Source organism: Vidua chalybeata, chromosome 19 (genome assembly GCF_026979565.1).
Source record: "Vidua chalybeata isolate OUT-0048 chromosome 19, bVidCha1 merged haplotype, whole genome shotgun sequence".
NCBI classification, from domain to species: domain Eukaryota; kingdom Metazoa; phylum Chordata; class Aves; order Passeriformes; family Viduidae; genus Vidua; species Vidua chalybeata.
In genome coordinates, this window is record NC_071548.1 from 7,120,519 (window position 1) to 7,139,514 (window position 18,996).

General features: G+C 52.7%; 1 protein-coding gene across 1 annotated transcript in view; it reads left to right on the plus strand.

Annotated features, from left to right (window-relative positions):
• Nucleotides 1–18,996, plus strand: part of RPTOR (regulatory associated protein of MTOR complex 1) — a 101,453-nt gene that overhangs the window by 38,820 nt on the left and 43,637 nt on the right. The window contains exons 8-16 of the mRNA XM_053960242.1: nucleotides 1,389–1,489; nucleotides 2,396–2,540; nucleotides 8,513–8,588; nucleotides 10,765–10,866; nucleotides 14,213–14,296; nucleotides 15,256–15,366; nucleotides 17,133–17,207; nucleotides 17,690–17,755; nucleotides 18,336–18,527. Coding sequence (XP_053816217.1) covers nucleotides 1,389–1,489; nucleotides 2,396–2,540; nucleotides 8,513–8,588; nucleotides 10,765–10,866; nucleotides 14,213–14,296; nucleotides 15,256–15,366; nucleotides 17,133–17,207; nucleotides 17,690–17,755; nucleotides 18,336–18,527 — 952 coding nt within the window. The remainder of the gene's footprint in view (nucleotides 1–1,388; nucleotides 1,490–2,395; nucleotides 2,541–8,512; nucleotides 8,589–10,764; nucleotides 10,867–14,212; nucleotides 14,297–15,255; nucleotides 15,367–17,132; nucleotides 17,208–17,689; nucleotides 17,756–18,335; nucleotides 18,528–18,996) is intronic.

Consider the following 18,996-nt stretch of genomic DNA (forward strand, 5'->3'; position numbering starts at 1 on the left):
TTTTAATGTCTGTTTATTATTTATAGTGGAACATGATAATTCATGGTTTGCCTTTGCACCTGGCCTTGGCAGCTTTCAGCCCCTCGGTCTTCTCGTGGAGAACTCAGTGGAAGAAGTCAGAGGTGATTTCTGTGTCCCAGTGGGTGCCTCAGAGCCCTGGGCACTGCTGGGGCTGTGGCCAGCAGGAGTTTCCCTTCTGCACTCCCCCAGCTGGGCTGTGCTGGGCTGGCTGCTTTGTCCCTGCTGCCAGGGGGGGTCAGGCAGGGCAGGCACAGGCTGCTGCTCCCAGGGATGGTTTTCATGGCAACGCCGCGCTCGCATCCTCGCTCTCTGCAGCGCAGCCTCCCAGCCTTTGTCCTCCTCACAGCTTGCCCAGGTTTCCCAGCCCGGGCACGGCACACCTGGATCAGCCCTGGGGTTTGGAGCTGGGCACCTCTCTGAGCACAGGAGCTCTCTGGGTCCTGGCTGAGCAGCTCTGGCCAGGCCAGCAGGTTTCACAGTGTCCTGGTTTGACACTGGTGCAATGCCAGCTCCCCCATGAAAATGCACCTTCCCTAAATAAGGTGCCAATATCCAAACCTGACCACTGATTGGTTTGACCCAACTTCCTGGAAAAAATTCACTTCCATGTCAAACCACGACACACAGAGAACCTTTGAGGCTGGCAGAGACCTCTGAGCTGTGCCCCCATGCCCAGAGCTCTGAGTGCCACCTCCAGGCCTTCCTTGGGCACCTCCAGGGATGGGCACTCCAAACCTCCCTGGCAGCCCCTGCCAAGGCCTGGGCACCCTTTCCATGGGGCAGTTCCTGCTGGAGACTAAAGCCTGCTGTGCAAGTTGCCATCCCACGCTGCAAGGCGAGTGTCTGGCTTGCTGGGGAAGCTCAGCAAGGATCCCCTTGGTTCCCAGGGCAGCCCCCCTGGCTTGGGGAGCTGAGCTCTGCTGCAGGGGGTGTTGTGCAATGCAAATATTGACAGGGAATCCTCAGCAGAGCCTCTGTGGCCTGGTGTTCCCCGCGCTCGCTGCGGGGGATCCATTAGCAAACACTGCTTCAGAGATGTGTGCTTTTCCTCCAGTGCCCAGACAGACAGGAATTTCTCATAAGATGTTAATTTCTAGCTGCTTTAGAACTGTATTTATACATGGAAGTGGTGCTGCTGCACGTGTCAGAGGAGTGAGTGGCCACGGAAAGGCTTCCTGTGTTGGTGCTGGTACTTCTGGTATTTAAAAACTTGGCACAGAAAGGCAGTTGGGTTAAGTTAGGAATAAATCCACAGGATATCTTAGCACGTTTCTGAAACCTCTTCATCCTGTCGCTGACACTTTCTCCCGAGGAGAAAGGCAAAATAACAGGGGTCTTATTAAGGGTTTTCTTTCCCCCACTTGTAGGATTCCTGGGAGGCTGAACGACAGGAGAACTCCCCTGGGGGAGCTGAACTGGATCTTCACAGCCATCACAGACACCATTGCCTGGAACGTCCTGCCCAGAGGTGAGGCTGGGGCAGGGCAGGGGGATGGGGACTCAGATCCATGAGATGCTGAAATGAGGAGAAAATGAAACCCTGAAACTGGGAGAAGAGATCAGGATGGAGCTGAAAGCTAGTTTGTTTTTTATTTGTTCTTTCTTACCAGAGCATTGCAGAGACCTGATCATTAGAACCCAGAAAGGGTTTTTCTGTGCTAACACAATTGTCGTAGCTTGAATAATTCTCTTTCTTACTGTATTTGTACAGAGCAATCTGTTTTCTTCCAGCCTTGGTTAGTAGCATGAATAAAGGCTTTTTTCCCCCCTCTTTGCTGGTAAGGCAGTTTTGTTTCCCATGAGTAACTTCATCCCTCATTTCTCTACCCCTGTTGTGCTCTGAATTGGTACTTCTGGAGCACAAGCAGCCAAATTTGTAAACAGTTCTCCAGCCCTGCTCTTCCTAATGCTCACACGGCATCAATTCTTCTCTGCCTGTAGAAGAGAGCACATTTGCTATCTTTTAGGATTCATTTTGGCTTCTCATGAGCACATCACACTGCCAGTTAACAGATGGATAGTTCTTGATTAAACAGCACACAGAGGTCCTGTTCTCCCTCAGTAATTTTCCAAAAACTTAGTCAGGATGAGCTGAAATGAGACACCAAAAGGGAGGTTTGATCCAGAAAAGGCAAAAAAGAGCCCAAGGTAGAAAGTGTTTAACTGTGTTAAGGTAGAATGGAGCAGCCATGGTGTCTGAGGCAGCTCTGCAGGCAGAGTTTCCCTTTCCTGCTTGTCATCACGTCCCTGCAGAGCTGCTGGGGATCCCTCGTTGCTGCAACAAAATGTGGACGTGGTTCTATGTCCTAACCCCTTTCTGCATGATACCTGAGGTGCTGAAGTGCCTGTGCTGACTCCTGCAATGTCTTGGCAGATCTTTTCCAGAAGCTCTTCCGGCAGGACCTGCTGGTGGCCAGCCTGTTCCGGAACTTTCTGCTGGCAGAGAGGATCATGAGGTCCTACAACTGCACCCCCGTGAGCAGCCCCCGGCTGCCCCCCACCTACATGCACGCCATGTGGTGAGTGCTGCGAGCCCCAGGGCTGCTGCTGCTGGGGTCCCCTGGCTCCCTGGAGGTGTCCCCAGGGGCCTGGAGCACCCTGGCATGGTGGCAGGTGTCCCTGCCCCTGCTGGGGGTGCTGGCACTTTAGGGTCCCCTCCAGCCCGAGCCGTGCCACGGTTCCACTGGGGTGTGCAGAGCTTCCCTGCTCCAGTCAGTGGCTCAGGATGGGACAGCTGGTGGCAGCCCAGAGCCCATCCCAAAGCTGCTCCTGCTCTGGCCACTCACCATTTTCCTGAGATTCTGTGGTGCAGGAGCTGCACTCCAAACAGCCCTGGCACCTTGCACTCCAAACAGCACAGAAACGGGTGCCCTGCTGCCTTTGTTTCCCCAGGGGTTGTGTGGGGTGGGGAAAGATCCTTCACTTGTGTTGCTGAAGTAGAAGAAATCCCTGCTGTAGAGTTCCTCTACTTTTACTGTTGCTTTTAAGATGATGAATGGAGATGGAGGGGGAACAGTTATCAAAAAGCTCTTAAATGCAGTTCTGCCTATCAAACCAATGTCCCACGAACAATTATAGTAAAAAATAATAATAATAACAGTAATAACAAAAATTGTGGCTTTCATTTTCTCGCTCACTGTGATTAATAGAGCAGCACCAAATGGGGCCAAGTACAGAGGGGGGCAGTGACACTGAGGGGGCTCCTGGGGGACAGAACAGAGCCTTGCCAAAGGCTGAGGGACTGACAGGTAAAGGCAGCTGAGGGGGCTCAGCCTGCCTGCATTTCCAGGAGCTTTTTAATGGGTTTGCTCCATAAAAATGTGGAGGAAGGTGGAGGGTGATGATGAATGGGTGTAGCACTGAGGTGCTCAGATCCTCAGAGCAGCCTGGGACAGTGGGAGCATCAGCTGAGCTTTAAGGTCCCTTCCAACCCAAGCATTCCACGATTCCACGGCGTGGTTTCTGCAGGCAGTGGGGCCAGGCTGGCAGCAGGGAGCCCCAGGAGCCTTTGCAGGTGCAGGCAAACACTGAGGAGGCGTTTGCTGGGTCCCACAGAGCTGCTTTAATTATTGAAAATCCTGGAGGAAACTGGGGAGCCTTTGGCTGGAGCTGCCAGCAGCTGAACCTTCTGAGTGCTGGGATCCTGAGTGTTTGGATCAGCAGCTTCTGAGGAAAACTGCTCTGGGCATTTGTGAATGGGATGAGCTGTTCTGTCAGTGGCACCCAGGGCTGGGACACTTGTGAGGGCAGAGCCACCCGTGGTGACTCTGAGCTGCTGCTGGCCATCAGCTCCAGTTTGCAAGTGCAGGAGGGTAGGACACGGTGTTGCAGGGGTTTCAAAATTAAACCAGTAAATTTCTGGGGTTATTTATGGCTTGCTTTTTTTGCCAGCATATTAAAAATCTATATTTTCTGCTCCTTATAGGGACGTAATTCATTCTTATTGCCAGCCTATTAAAAGCCTGTGTTTCTGGTTTCCTATGGGAATATGACTTGACTTGGAGTTGGTGTTGCCATCCCTGGGTTGAGCCACAGGAATGAAACAGGGAACTCCTGGATCCCACTTTTTCTCTCTCCCAGCACAGTGGGGTCTAGAAACACATTTTCTTTGCTCATATTGTGGTTGTGGAGCAGAGTGGTGCTGGAAATTCCTTTGGGAAGCTGCAGGAGGGTGCTGGAGACACCTTTGTGAAGCCCCTTGTGAAGCACAGCACCTTTGCTGGTGCTTTTTAGGATTTACCAGAACAAATTCCATAAGAACAGGCACACAAAGAGCTCTTTTCCATGTGAATCCTAAACACTGGTGAGGTAGAGAGCAAGGGAGCAGGGAATTGACACACTTTATTCAGTGCCCTCCAAAAAAACGTGCAGTTTGCAGCAAATCCAGCAAAGGGGAAAATTCCACTTTTGTCCGAGGTGCCTCAGTGGTTATTAGGAACTTTTACTAAGGACAGATTTAGAAACTAATTTAGGGCTTGTTTAAATATTTTCTAAAAATAATTACTTGTCTGTCACCTTTCACTCAGGAATTTCTATTGGATGCCTTTTCTGAAAGCTGCAGACCCATTTTACAGTTAGGATGAGCTGGCTGATGACATGAGTTGGCCACAGGGTGCTGGAAAGGATGAACCTCCAGCCAGGGGGTTGTGGGGCTCCTGTGGATCCGAGCTCTGTGGCTCTGGCTGATCCAGCAGAGTTTTCTGATGGGTGTTTTTATCCAGGCTTTTCCCAGATTTTTGGTGCCCAGGCAGTGTTTTGGGGAGCGAGTCTGGCTGCCCTGACAAGATCTGCACGTGGTGGGAGCAGCCCTGCAAACAGTCCCTCACCCCTGAGTGTCAATTTTTACCTCCTGGGTGATTCCCACTGCCCCTTCTGGGGCACAGAACCCACCTGTGCTCTGTCTCCTTTGCTTCCCCCATCTCTGCTGTGGAGAGTTCCCTGCTCACGCTGGGCTGGCTCTGAGCTGGGATCTGGCACAGGTGTAACACAACTGCTGAGGCTGCTGGAGGTAGGAGCTGCTCTGCCTTTTTTAAAGCTTAACCTTTCAAGCTGGTGTTCTGGCCAATTCCTTTGGGAGATGGCAGTATCCTTTGTAGCTGGAACTTGAGGAAAAGTGAGAATTTCCATTTTTTGAGGGGATATTTGACCCAGGAGCTGTCAGTCTCCTCCCTTCACCGAGCAGGGCAGTGTGCTTTGGAGTCAGGAGAGCTGATCGCTGTGGCCGTGCCCCTTGGACAGGATCTGACAGGTTATTGCTGATTTTCCTACGTTTATTGGCTTGCTGGGTTCTGCCTGCTCAGCCCCTTCCCCTGGGGCAGGGGCTGGTTGTGTCTGTGTGGTGCCTCTCTCTGCAGGGTCTTGGCTGCTGCAGGCAGTGCCCTAATGCAGGATTAATATGAACATGAATATTAATATCCATTGATTGGCTGTGCTGCTCGGCTCTGCCTATTGTGCCTGAGCACAGAGCTCTGTCAGCACCTTGATCTCTGCTGTGATGGATTAGGGTTTGTGCGTTGCTGCTGGTGCCAGCTGCTTTTATTCACGGCCTCTGAAAAGACCTCATAATGTGTTTGGAAATATTTCCTAACACAGGTCGTATATTAAACCCCAAGAGCCTTAATTATGCTTTGGAAGAGCTACAACCCATCCCTAATAGAAACACCGTGGTGTGTTTGCAGGCCATGAAATTTGGGTTGAAAGGAGTCGTAATGTACTGCAAAATACAGGGAGCTGGAGATTGGGGCTGGAAACAAAACCATAATGCAGCAAGCCAATTCCAGGTGGAGCAGCACGGGAGGGTGCAGGATGGATCAGGGCTGCCCAGCCATCCCTCAGGGAAATGAGGCTCCTGGAGCTGCACCCAAACACTCGGGGGCTCTGCGAGAAGCAAGCGATTGTTTGAAGAGGTATTTGGAGCTGTTTGACGTTTGAAGGATTAGATTAGTTCAGATTACACTGGAACCAGATATTTTTTGTGTCTGTGTGTTAGTCTTACCATCTCCAAGTCCCATTATCCGACTAGGAGACTTTGCTGTGGGACAGAAATAGCAAAGCCTGTGCCCTAAGTTGTGGCTGGAGCAGGGGGGCGTGCTGGGAGAAGAAAAGGATTTCAGACTCGTGCCAAATATTGACAGCAATAACTTGTTTTTAGAAATAACTGTGTCTGAGCAGCTTGCCAGCTGTGCCCCCAAGCAGCTCAGGGAGGTGACAGGGTGGCTGCCACACAGGTGGGCTGGGGCTGGCACCTGGGGATGTGCTCACACAGGGCATGGCTGGCACTGCACTGCCACAACTAATGGGGAAAGTCTTGGCCAGCAGCCCCGAAGGGCTGGGAAATATTTAATGGCTCCAGAAGTGGGGTTCAGAAAGAGGAGCTGCCCCAGGACTGAGGGGGAGGCTTCAGCCTCCCTCCAGCTGCTCCTCCAGGCAGGGACACTCCTGTTCCTGGTGCCAGGTAATATCCACCACTCCCAGGGGGAAAGAGAGCGTTAAAACACGTCAAGAATACATTATTTAAAAAAAAAAAAAAAAGGACTGAGTTAAAAGCATTAGACATTGAGTCAGCCCCAGAAATTTGAGTGTAAGAAAATCAGCCTCCACGAGCTGCCAGCTAATGGGTACCCGTGGGTGCAGACAGACAGGCTCTACCTGGGCTGAGTTTCTGCTCTCTCTGTGTTTCTGGGGGTTTCCACTGCCTGGCAGTTCGTGGCTTTGGGCAATAAACCAGTCCCTGAGCAGGGCTGGGACTCTGCCTTCTGTTCTCTGCTTGAAGTCCAAACTTTGCAGCACCTCTGGGAAAGAAAGAGGCAGCTGATGAGTTTGTGTTACATTATTAAACATTCAGACAGTCCTGGTGCAGTGAAAGGGTGTGGGCTGAGGTGGGTTCCCTCCACAGACCATTCCTGTTGTGGTGCTGCCTTGCCTTTGGGATAAGCAAAATCCCTCTTTTTAACTGAGTCAATCTTCCTGCTAAGGAGAGCTTTTAACTTTGTGCAATTAGTTCAAGGTAATATTAAAAAATAATCCTCTTTAACACCTTCTTTCATAGCATAACTCAGTTGAAGCCCTGGGGTATTTCACAGGGTTGTCACCCTGTGCATACAGCACTGTGTCACCTGTCAGGGTGGAGGGCCTGGAGTTACTGAAGAGAGCAGTGAGGAGGGAGGAAAGAAAGGGGCTGAGCCCTTTGTGTCCCAAATGCAGCGAAAGCAAATCTTGCAGAGCACTTTGCAGACAGCAGTCTCTGCTGAGGGGGTGCACTGCTCTCTGGCTTGGCTTCCATAAATCACTGGTGGGATGCAGCTCCTCCCATCCCAGCTCCCTGCTGCTCCCAGATTTATCTCTTGTTTGTGTGATGGGATTTAGGCAGCACATCCACGGTGTGCCCACCTTTCCCCTTCCCTTTGGGATATTAAAGCTGTCAATCACTGCTCCTCCTCCTCCCAGCCATCACTGTCACCAGCTCTGTGACAGTGTTTTCCCTGCTCCTCCTCTCCCCACCCTCCAGGGTTCCTTTCCCATTCATTTGTGGCTTGGTTTGAATCTTGGGATTATTGTAGCACGAGTTTAATGCCATTGTCTGTTCAGCCAGCACAGGGAGTAACCTGTGTGTAACCCGTGTGTAACCCTGAGGCTCTGAGGAGGGAGCAGCTGTTCCCGTGGTTGGAAGTAGAGAAGTTTTACTTTGGTTGCTGGTGTCCCATTGGCTGGAGGGTTTGTGTTTTCCACAGACACAGCAGAAGCAGCGTTTTGGGTGGTTTGGAAGGGCTGGAGAATCATTTCAGGGCTGCTCTGGAATGGTTGGAGAAGCATTTGAAGGATTTGGCTTGAGCAGAGCCTCTTCCACAGCTGACATTAATCAACAGCCCTTGGTTGTGGAGAGCAGGAAGGTTGAGGTTTCATGTTGGTGGTTTCTGTTTTGGAAGGCTGAGAAGGTTGGCAGAGCTTTGAATGGTTTGGGTGACGTTGGCCCCGGTGGGTTCCAGCAGCCTGTCTTTAGAAGCATCAAAAAGAGATTTCATTTTAATCTACTCAAATCTCTTTTTAAATTTTTTGTTTGTTCTTTCTGATAACACTTAAACCCTTTGAGATCTGACCTCCCAGGGCTGCTTTGGGCATTGTTGTAGCAGTATTAGTGCTGCTTATCTCAAATTACTGTGAAGAGCTCAGCATCTTCTCCGTGTGCTGCTGCAGTGAGTGACCCTCAGAATCCTTTTGTGGGCAGCCAAAATCAGAGCAGTTGTCTCTGGTCTCTGAACCATTCTCCTGCATAGTAAAACATACCTCAAAGGCCCTGTGGGCTGGCATTCTCCAGTGCTGCAGAAATTTCTTCAGGCGTTTTTCCCATTTCTCCCTGGAAAAAGGGAATCTCGAGCACTTCTAAGCCAGACAGCACTGTCCCCATTCCTGGGTGGTCAGCATTTCAACTTCCCCTTGCTGTTCCTTGTGGATAACCTGTAATGCCTTCTCTCCCCTCTCTCCCTTCCTGCAGGCAAGCCTGGGACCTCGCTGTTGACATCTGCCTTTCCCAGCTGCCCACCATCATCGAGGAAGGAACTGCCTTCAGGGTGAGCTGGGGACTGGCCTGGCACGTGGGCCCAGCCCCTTCTGTTCTCCAGCACCCCCCAGTTCAGCTCACCACTTCTGCTGGTGCAGGTTGAGGGTTTGTGTTTGGGGAAAACTGTAAATGGCTGGCACAGGGGGCCCAGAGAAGCTGTGGCTGCCCCTGGATCCCTGGAGGTTGGAGCAGCCTGGGACAGGGGAAGGTGTCCCTGCCCATGGCAGGGGTGGCACTGGATGGGCTTTAAGGTCCCTCCCAAGCCAAAGCAATCTGGAATTCTGTGATTCTCCCCTAGAGGAACAGACAAAAATCAAGTTTAAGCTCTTCCCTGCTGCACGACCCAGCCCCCAGGTGGGGTGAGCAGGAAGCTCCTGGCAGTAGAAGCAGTGTCTGAGAACTCAGAACGTTCCACAGCACTCCAACCTGACCAGGTGCTGTTACCCAAAAGGGCCCAACATGCAGCACAGTTTTCGAAATTAAAGGCCTAAATGTGAAAATTATCTCTTATTAGAGTTCTTTTCAAAGATAAAATAGAGTTTGGGGGTTGTGTCCAGAGAGTTCTCTTAAGCTCAGTGTTGTTAACAGGAGTCCCTGGGGCTTTTTCTGCTTTATTTAGTCTCAGAGAGCAGAAAAGTAACGTTTTTAATATTATATTTAGTTTAAATTCCTTTATTCAGAATGGATTTTTCTTGATATTCCTTTGACATTTCATGAAGTGAAACCTTTAAATAATAATTACTGGACAAGCTCAGGTCCCCGTTCCACCCTGATGTCTCTCCAATTTTCAGTAGCATTCTTGCAGTTTATTTATATTAACTTGCCAAACTTCCCAAGGTTTTCTGGCTGTAATTGCAGGTTGTCTCCAAAGCCCTGAGTGCAGGAGGAGGACTGTGGGCTCCTGCCAGGCTGGGGGTTGATCAGGATGCCCTGAGGCCTTTATCCTCCCACCCCTTGCTCTCCTCACTCTGTGCTCTGCTTTAGAACGTAAAAAATACTATTTTTCTTCTCCTGGCTTACGTTCATTTTTACTTTCAGTCTCTAACAACGTCATTGGAGGCTTTTTTATTAGTGTTAACCCTCAGCTGGGCATTCTCTGTCAAGTGAGCTGAAATTCAGGAGATTTCTGAGTGTTTTGGGGTGGGAAGAGGCCCAGACTTGCTGGGGATCAGACAGGAGGTCAGCGAAGAAGAGTGGCCATTCTCAGCTGGAGATCGATTCAGGCTGGGCTGGGAACAATTTGCAGGCTGGTTTTCAAGCCTGACAGATGTGCTTTATTGTGGATTTGGGCTGGAATGGAGGCAGCTTGAGCCTCAGTGTGCAGCTAGGGCTGGGAGCCAGAGTGCAGGCAGCTCCCAGCCTGGGTGGGGGCTGGCTGGTGCTGGCCAGGGAGCAGGGAGGGGACAGTCCCTGTGTCACTGTGGCCACTGTCAGCCTGGCAGGGCTGGGGAGCACCCGGGTGAGGCACAGGGACCTGCTGGGGGCTGGCAGTGCAGAGGGTGCAGCCACCCTCGGGGCTGGGGTGTCTCAGCAGCACATCACAAACCTCTCCTGGCTGGTGCCGGGGTGTTCCTGCCTGCTCAGAATGGAAAGCACAATGACCTGGTGCAGGAGGGCCTGGGGGCTCCTGGTGCTCCTGCAGGGATGGGTTTGGGCTGGGTGTCTCTCCCTCCTCCATCCCTTCCCTCCCCCCTTCCCCACTGATTTCTGTTTCTCTCTGGATTCCAAGCTGGAAGCTGCTGTGTGCTTTGGTCAGTGCAGCCTCACCCCGAGTTTGCACCGTGTCCTCAGGGTGAGGGATGACACGAGGGATTTACTGGCACTGCACCTGGCTTGTGTCTCTGTGGACAGGGCAGAGGCAGCTCCGAGTGCTGCTGCAGGAGTGAGACGGCCTCTGCAGAGCTGATAAATCCACTGCTGCTCCATCTGCTGCTCTGGGGAGAGCAGCCACGCTTCCCTAAGACCTTCTGGGCTCACTTTTCCTCTTTCTCTGCTCTTTCCTTCTTTCCTTCCCAACACATTTAAAGGCACGTGTGTCTGCTCAGAAGTTTTTGTGCCTGTAGAAAACCCCAAGCAAACACGTGTGGGTTACAAACCACAGCTTCAGGAGACAGTCAGGTGTCAGAGCTGCTGCCTTCACTCCTTGGTGTTTAACCCATGCCTGCATTCCCACTTTGCTCCCCCAGCACAGCCCCTTCTTCGCCGAGCAGCTCACGGCCTTCCAGGTGTGGCTGACCATGGGCGTGGAGAACCGCAACCCCCCGGAGCAGCTGCCCATCGTCCTGCAGGTCAGTGCTGGGGCTGGGGGTCCCTGTCCCTGCCAGGGGGGTCCCTGTCCTTGCCAGGGGGGTCCCTGCCTGTCCCTGTCCCTGCCAGGGGGGTCCCTGTCCCTGCCAGGGGGGTCCCTGTCCCTGCCAGGGGGGTCCCTGTCCCTGCCAGGGGGGTCCCTGCCTGTCCCAGGGGTGTCCCTGCCTCTCCGTGTCCATGCCAGGGGTGTCCCTGCCTGTCCTAGGGGTGTCCCTTTCTCTCCCCACCCATGCCAGGGGTGTCCCTGCCTCTCCCTGTCCATGCCAGGGGTGTCCCTGCCTGTCCCAGGGGTGTCCCTGCCTCTCCCTGTCCATGCCAGGGGTGTCCCTACCTGTCCCAGGGTGTCCCTGTCTCTCCCTGCCCTATGTCCATGCCTCTCCTGCCCCCTCAGCCTCGAGCTGCCACCCCGATGGCCTTTGGGAACATAAATACCAGGATGAATGAGAGCTGGTTGTGTGTTCACCAGACCCACGTGGATGAGCCCAAAGTTCACCCAAAGATTTTCCTGCCCCATCCCGTGGCTCTGGTCCACGTCTGGCTCTGCTGCCTCTCTGAGAGCAGCACATCTTCACTGTCCCTCCTCTGGCATCTCCTCTGTGTCCCAGCTCTGTCAGGCAGAGACTTTTATCTTCCCATCTTGAGGAAGTGGAAGTTACTGCAGCATAAATCGTTTGGAAATGTCTTTTATCCGTCTGGTACAGCCTGGGAAGGGCTCCCTTTAATGTGGGGCTGAAGTCTTGCTGCAGGAGCTCCCAGCCAGGTCTCTGCAGACCTGCAGGGTGGGGGTTCTGCAGGCACTGCTCACACGAGGCAGAGGCCTCGTGTTGGAAGGAGAGGAAATCCAGGAGAAGCAGAACTTGGTGTTTCAGGCAGTGTTCCATGGCAGGGCCAGGATTGCAGCTGTCATCTGGAGCCTGCTCTGGCCTCCCCTCCCCTGCAGTTTGTGCTGACAGAAATACAAACCCCAGCCCAGGCACCTGTGGGCAGCACAATTTAAAGCCTTTCTTTTAAGGGAATGTCTCTTGTACAGGGATCTGTGGGGAGACTCCCCTTCCCTGTCAGCTGGGTGTGTGACTGACAGCACCATCCATCTCTGCAAGACCAGATTTTAATTTCCTGAGTCTCCCAAGCCTTGAGAGATGAGGTGGATAAGCAGATGTGTGGTTTGTCTCTGTCACTGCCATGGAAGCAGGCAGGATTTTGCTCCAGCTCCAACTTTGCTGCTTTCCAGTGGATTGTTTGGCACCAGCAGGCTCTGCAGGAGCGTGACTGCAGTGGAACTGAGAGGTCACCTGGCAAAGGAACCTGTGTTCCTGCCTGGAGCAAATCCGAGCCGGGACGGCGTAATTGTTGTTCTAATTATAGCAAATTAATTGTACAGTGGAATAAGATGGGTTGGTCAAAGGTCTGAGCATCCTGAGAATCCAAGCCCAGCTGATCCAGGGCAGGAAGGGAGGGAGTTTCAGACCCTCTCTGGTCTGTTTTCAGACCCCAGGGAGAGGAACCATCAGAGAGCAGCAGCACACACAGCCTGGCCAGCCTTGAGCCCTGTGAGATTCACTCTGTGGGATCTCCTGTGCACAGATCACTGCAGGCCCTGACTTCATCCTGCCTTTGTGAGGAGCTGCCTGCTAAAATACGGGCTGTGACGTGTCAGTGATCCCCCTGTGTCCTGGCTCATCCCTAATTTGCATGTGTGGATGTAATGAAGTGCCCATTTTCTGCCTGGGAATGGTGAGGGACGCAGCCGGTGACGCAGGGCTGCGTGCCTGGGGTGCCACACCAGCACCTCCATCACTCCACCAGAAGGAATAACAGAATAAAGGAATAGAGGAACTGCCTCCCATCCTCAGCCCAGGCTCTGGAATGTGTCTCAGCCTGGGCCCAAGGTGTTGTGCAGATCCACTGGGCAGCAGGGAATGGGAAATCCTGCGAGACCGAGGGCTTTGTTTGGGGTGGGCAATGGCAAACCAGAGCTTTCCCAGTCAGACACAGATTGCTCTGGGGGAATGTGCTGTGGGAGGGCAAAGTGTGGAGCTGGGGGTTCATCTTCACCCAGATAGCCTTTCCAATTAATTCCCTTTCCTGACAGAGTTTGCAGTTCCTTGGTTTCTCTGCAGGCTGGAGGGTCCCAGCTGTGCCACATCTGTGCCTCCTGCTGCTGCCCCTGCCCTGCTCTCTGCTCCTGCTGTAATCCCAAACAGCTGCCCCTGTTATTCCTGGGCTGGTTGATGGAATAGGCTGGTGCCAGCTAGGGCAGGATGACCAAAATCCTTCCTCTTATGACCTGTCCTGAGATCTGAGCTCTGATATTCAGAGTGAACCCACAGCAGCAGTTCTCACATCCCCCTGCTTTCTTCTGGACCTTTCCTGCACCACCTCAGTATCCAGTACCAGTCATCCAGAGTGTGAGATGTGAGCCAAGTAATTTAGTTATTCTTCAATATTAAACATGAAAAATAATCTAATTTCAATATGCAGCATGCAAACACACTGAGGAGGGGATGGAATTGGGGAGGTAAATCAAGGAGTCTCTTTCCCCGAGATCCATGCTGAAGGATGTTCCTCAATTTAAACTGAGGATTAAACGTTGCATTCCAATATCTTACATCTGTTAAGGAGATTAAGAACTGCAAGTCTATCTGTTAATATTTCACACCAGGGTAGGTATAAGCCAGTAAAGCACCACCTCATTAGCGTTGTCAGACTCCATTTTAATGAGATTTTTATTAACGACCAACATGACCTTTTGCTCCCTCTTAAGTCTCTGCTATTGATTTGCCAAGGAAAGCAAAGCCTCTTCCTGTGCTCCTGAGCTGCTGGGAGCAGTGGGAGGCTGGGCTGGCGCTGTCCTGTGGGTCCTGCTGCAGGAAGCAGTGTCAGCTGGGCTGGGAAAGGCAGCTGGGATCCCTGGGGATTGCTCCACAAAGAGCATTCCTGGCTGCCAGGGTTTGGCAGCAGCCCTGGAGGGGCAGGAGGAGCTTTCTCTGGCCAGTAACCCTAGTGTCACCAGATGACACAAGCAAAAACGATGCACCACAGCCTTGGTCACGATGAAGAGACTCATTTATTTCCTCTGACTCCAACCTTTTATAGTTCTCAAAAGGTGCCAGTGGATTGGAGGGTGAACGTGCCACCTCTCCAACGACACTGGACAAATCACCTGTATATCAAATTTCTCCGCCTCTGTGAAAGAATGCAAAACAATGGGTTGTTTACAGAAAGTTGTGTGGGGAAGTTCTCTACAAGAATGTAAACTCAGAAGGCTTTAGAGAACTCCTGATGACCAGGATGACACCCCAGTAACCCCGTCCCTCTGCCCCGCAGGTGCTGCTGAGCCAGGTGCACCGGCTGCGAGCGCTGGATCTGCTGGGGAGGTTCCTGGACCTGGGGCCCTGGGCTGTCAGTCTGGTGCGTGGTGGGGCTGCACGTGGGCTCCAGGCCTCCCTCCTGCCTGGGCAGGGCTGATGAGTGCAGCTGGTGGTGGTGGAGGGCAGGGAGCTGGGGAGGAGCAGCCGCAGACCTGAGGGGCGGCCGGGGCGGTGCCAGCGGGGTCACAGGGGCTTGTGTGCATCACAGCCACCCCCCTGTCCCTCCCCAGTGCACCAAAGGGAGTTCCTTGCCAACAGGTAAGTGTGAAATAACGCAAGGGACAAACCAGGAGGAAATATCTGGGGCAGGCAAGAAGGTTTGTCATGTAAAATAAATAGCCCAAAAAAGCATATGCATTTATGATGTGTTCTTTGAGCTTACTGGCTGCATCATTTTCTTCTCCTCCTTTATCTGTTTGGTGTCTGGATTTTACAAGCTCTTCTGAGCAGGCAGCAGCTGCATTCTGCAGTTTGGAAAGTGGCAGCACAGTGTGGAGCATAAATAAGAATTAAGCAGAGGAGCAGTTTAAAGCACTCCCGTAAATGGAGCTGTTTGATGATAAAAGTGATGAAGATGAAGCACCAGCTGGTCGTGGAGCAGCTCAGTGATGGGACTTTGTAGTGGTTTGCTTCACCTCCTCCTGGAGAGACTGGGAAGGCTGGAATTCCTGAACTTTGTGACAGCTGAGCTGAGGGAAGTGAGCATCTGGAGCATAGAGCAGCCCAGGCTGTGAGGAGAGGAAGCTGGTGCTGGATTAACTCAGGGTCTCCATGGACCAAATGAGTCTGGAAATACCTGGTGCCACTCAAGATTAAAATAACAACAGACAAACACAGGGGGATCCCCTCTTTACTGGAAACGTGGGAAATTATTTCCTACCAGATCCCTCAGCTGTGTCTGTAAAAATGCTGCATCCTGGGCCCTGCTGGAGGGCTCAGCTGCTGTGGGGGTTTTGCTGACAGGGTTTTACTGACAGGGATTTGTTCTCTCCCTCCCAGGCCCTCTCTGTTGGCATCTTCCCCTACGTCCTGAAGCTCCTGCAGAGCTCAGCCCGTGAGCTGAGACCTCTCCTTGTGTTCATCTGGGCCAAGATCCTGGCAGTGGACAGTGTGAGTATTCCTGCCCCAGCAGGGCACTGCCTCAGCCAGAGCTCTGCTTGCTGGGCTCTCCAATAAATCATGAAGCTGGTAAGTAATTGCAGATAAATTTGTAGAGTCGTATCTCTGACTCAGTGGTTTTTGGGTGCAATTAGCTGAGCACTGTAAAATTATTAGGAGAGGTGCACACATTAATCCAGGCACAATTGCAAGTCCATGTAGAATGTCTGAACTGCTGTGGATGTTGGATCTTTCCTCTTTGGGGTTATTTTTGTATCTCTCCTGCATTTCAGTGTGGAGCATAGCACTGAATTCATGAAGGTTTTCCTGCTGTTGATCCAGCATTGTCAGGTTTAGTTTTATAACAATATTTTCATTAACATCCTAAGAGGATTTGGGAAAGCAAAGAAAATGAAAACTATTCATCTTGGAGCTCCTCTGGAAAACTCATTTGTGGTGCACCCGAGGCTGGTGCCTCAGCCCCAGGTGTGTGCCAGGGGCTCAGGTGTGATTCCCATGTGGTGTTGTGCCCCTCACACCTTCCCTCCCACGCTCTGGCATTGCCTCACTTGTTTGCAGGCTGAGCTTTACAGCAAAACACACAAAAAAACCCCTCTCAAATGGTGGGTTTGGGTTTCTTTGTGCTGTTTCACTCACTCATTCCACCAGCACATGGTGGGAGTGGGAGGGGAGGAGGGGGAAGTGCTGTGGACGCTGCTGAGGGAGGGCACAGGCAGCAGCTCCTTGCAAACAGAATATTTTCTGTTAGTCTGAGCTTGCACACCAAGCCTGCAGCCTGGCTGGGTCACGCTGTGTTCCTGCTCCCAGAGGAGCTGTTTATTCCCTGAGGAGGAGGAGGAGGATGAGGAGGAGGTGTCAGTGCTGCTGGGTTCCCGTGTGTTCCCAGCAGGGAGGGGTTCAGCTGGGGCTCTGTGGCTCTCCTGAGCCCCAGGGGCCGGGCAGCAGAGGCAGAGCAGCAGGGTGGCCTGGGCAGGCTCCCCGTGCTGCTGTCCAGGGGCTGGTCCTGCGTGGGGAACACGAAGAGCTGAAACTGGAAGGCTCTGAGAGGAGCCAGGGAAGCCTCTCTCCTGTAGCTGCAGCCTGGCAGCAATCCAGGCCCTCTGCTCCTGGCTCTGCCAAAAGCAGCAGCTTCACTCTCTTCAGCACTAAAATATTCCCTTGCATCTCTGCCTTGCCACCCCCCCTCCCCTTTCAGCAATTAGTTCCCTCCTTCACCTTCTCCTCCTGCTGAAAAATGCATGATCCTGTCCCGTGCCACAGGGAGCTGATGCCAAGTCGGGGTTTCCTCCCTTCCATCTTCACTTTCTCCACGTGGATCCTCTTGGAATGACCCCAGAGCGTCAGCCTGGAGCCTGAGCTGGTGTCTCAGCAGAGCCCTGAGCTCCCCACTGAGCCCAGCCCAGGAGCCTGCCCTGAGCTCCCCAGGGGCAGCTCTGCAGCCTGGGCTGGCTCTAGGAGGAGACAGAAATTACTGGGGAGGTTTAATGTGCACAGAGGTGGCTCCTCTGACTCTTCCCCACAGCAGGAGCTGACATTTCCTGCTGTTTGTGGCACTGTGGGAGTGGCAGAGGCTTCCCTGCCCTGGCCCTTGGGGGCTGTCTGGTTGCAGCCCCCAGGAAGGGCTTGAGCTTTATTTGGCTCCTCAAATGAGAGCAAGGTGGGACAAAAATGGTTAAGAAATGAAAGGTTTCTGTGTCGTTGGAGGGACAAATGTGTGTGCTGTGGTTCTCATTGTGGCTTTCTTGTCTCTTTTGCAGTCGTGCCAGGCTGACCTGGTGAAGGACAATGGGCACAAGTATTTCCTCTCAGTCCTGGCAGACCCTTACATGCCAGTAAGGACAAGTCACCTTTTTTTCAGGCTCTCTGGCATTTGCTTGCCCTGTTTTAGCTGGTGTGCTGCTGTTGGCTGCCTCCCCCTGCAGTGGCACCCAGTGCTGTGCTGGGCAGAGCCACTGCTCTGACACAGCAGCCACACAGCCAAGGCTTTACAGACTCCTCTGGGGCTCTGAAAGCACTCTGAGGGTGGGAGCTGGGGCTCCAGGGTGGCTGCTGGAGCAGGGAATTGCCCCACAGCTCTGGCAATTCCCTCTGCAGCAGCTGGGTTCCCATAGGGGTGTTTGGGGGTCTCCCCAGAGCTGCTTGGGAGCATGCTGGGGTGTAACAGGGCTGGTGCCAAGAAAGGGGAGAGCAAGCTGGAATCTTCTCGTTCTTCCACCATGGCACAGCCTGCTCTGGGGATGATGCCCTGCTCCAGGGTGGGCTGTGGCTGTTCCCTGCCCTGCTGCCAGGTGACCTCAGTCTGTGTTGTTTGCAGGCTGAGCACAGGACGATGACAGCGTTCATCCTGGCTGTGATTGTCAACAACTACAACACTGGGCAGGTGAGTCCCAGCAGCCCTTTCCCTTCGTCCTCTCCACCTCTCTCTGCCTCGTGCCTTTGCTTTGGTGAAAGTGCCCTGCCTTGTGCTAAGCCCAAACCCGAGCTTGGAAACAGAACTGGGACGTTGGGTTTTGTTATTTCTGTGTGGATCGAGAGAAGAATTGGCCTGGAGGTGTGACAGACATTCTGTGCCCAGCACCTGGCAGTGGGGGACAGGGACAAGGGTCCCTTCACAGCCACTGGCACAGGAAGAGTTCCTGGTGCTGTCCAGTGGGAGCCTGATGGCTGGGAATGGTCTGTGGATTGAGCCATAAACCGTGGGGCTCTGACAGGTGCAAGGAATGTTTCCAAAGAGGGAAAACCAAGCTTTATGCATTACAGAAAGCATTTTAATGCTCAACTATTCAATCAGCTCTAGCTGCCTTTCCCTTCATGCTGCTGGTATTCTGTAACAAAATCAGTCTGGAACCACTGAACGATTATTTTCTCTTGGCTTCCTGACTCCTTCAGAAATAGTCTCCTTCTGTGGGGATGAGGTGGGAAGCTGTCATCCCAAACAAAAGGCTTGGTTTGTGTTGCAGGAAGCCTGCCTGCAGGGGAACCTGATAGCGATCTGCCTGGAGCAGCTGAACGATCCCCACCCTCTCCTCAGGCAGTGGGTGGCCATTTGTCTGGGGAGGATCTGGCAGAACTTCGACTCAGCCCGGTGGTGTGGAGTGAGAGACAGCGCCCATGAGAAGCTCTACAGCCTCCTCTCAGACCCAATCCCAGAGGTAAAACTCCAGCTCTTTTGGTGAACAGGCAGGAGGCTCCTGCAGAGCAGGCCCTTCTAGAGCTTTGTGTTTGTGTCTGCTTCAGAGGAAGATCTTGCTGCTGTTTCTTCAAGGTGATGCAAATTAAACAAACCCTACGAGAGGAGCTTCCAAAGAAATGCAGAGGGAGTTCATAGAGCCCCAAACCCCCTGGGACCTGGGCACTGCAGTGCCACGGTTTTTGCTTCCTTGCGTATCAGAAGCTGTTAAAAATGTGCTCCCAAAACTCACTGTGTTTTGCAAAAAGCCCTCTAGTCTTTTTGTCCAAGTATGAAAACTCTTCTCCCCCTGCTCATTGTGGAAATGCATCTTTAATTGGCTGTGGTTTACCTTTGTGACACTCCCAGGAGAGGAGGGGACTGTGCAGGGCCTGGCAGTGACTGACAGAGCCCATCAGACCCAGCACACGCCCAGGGAGAAGAGAGCTGAG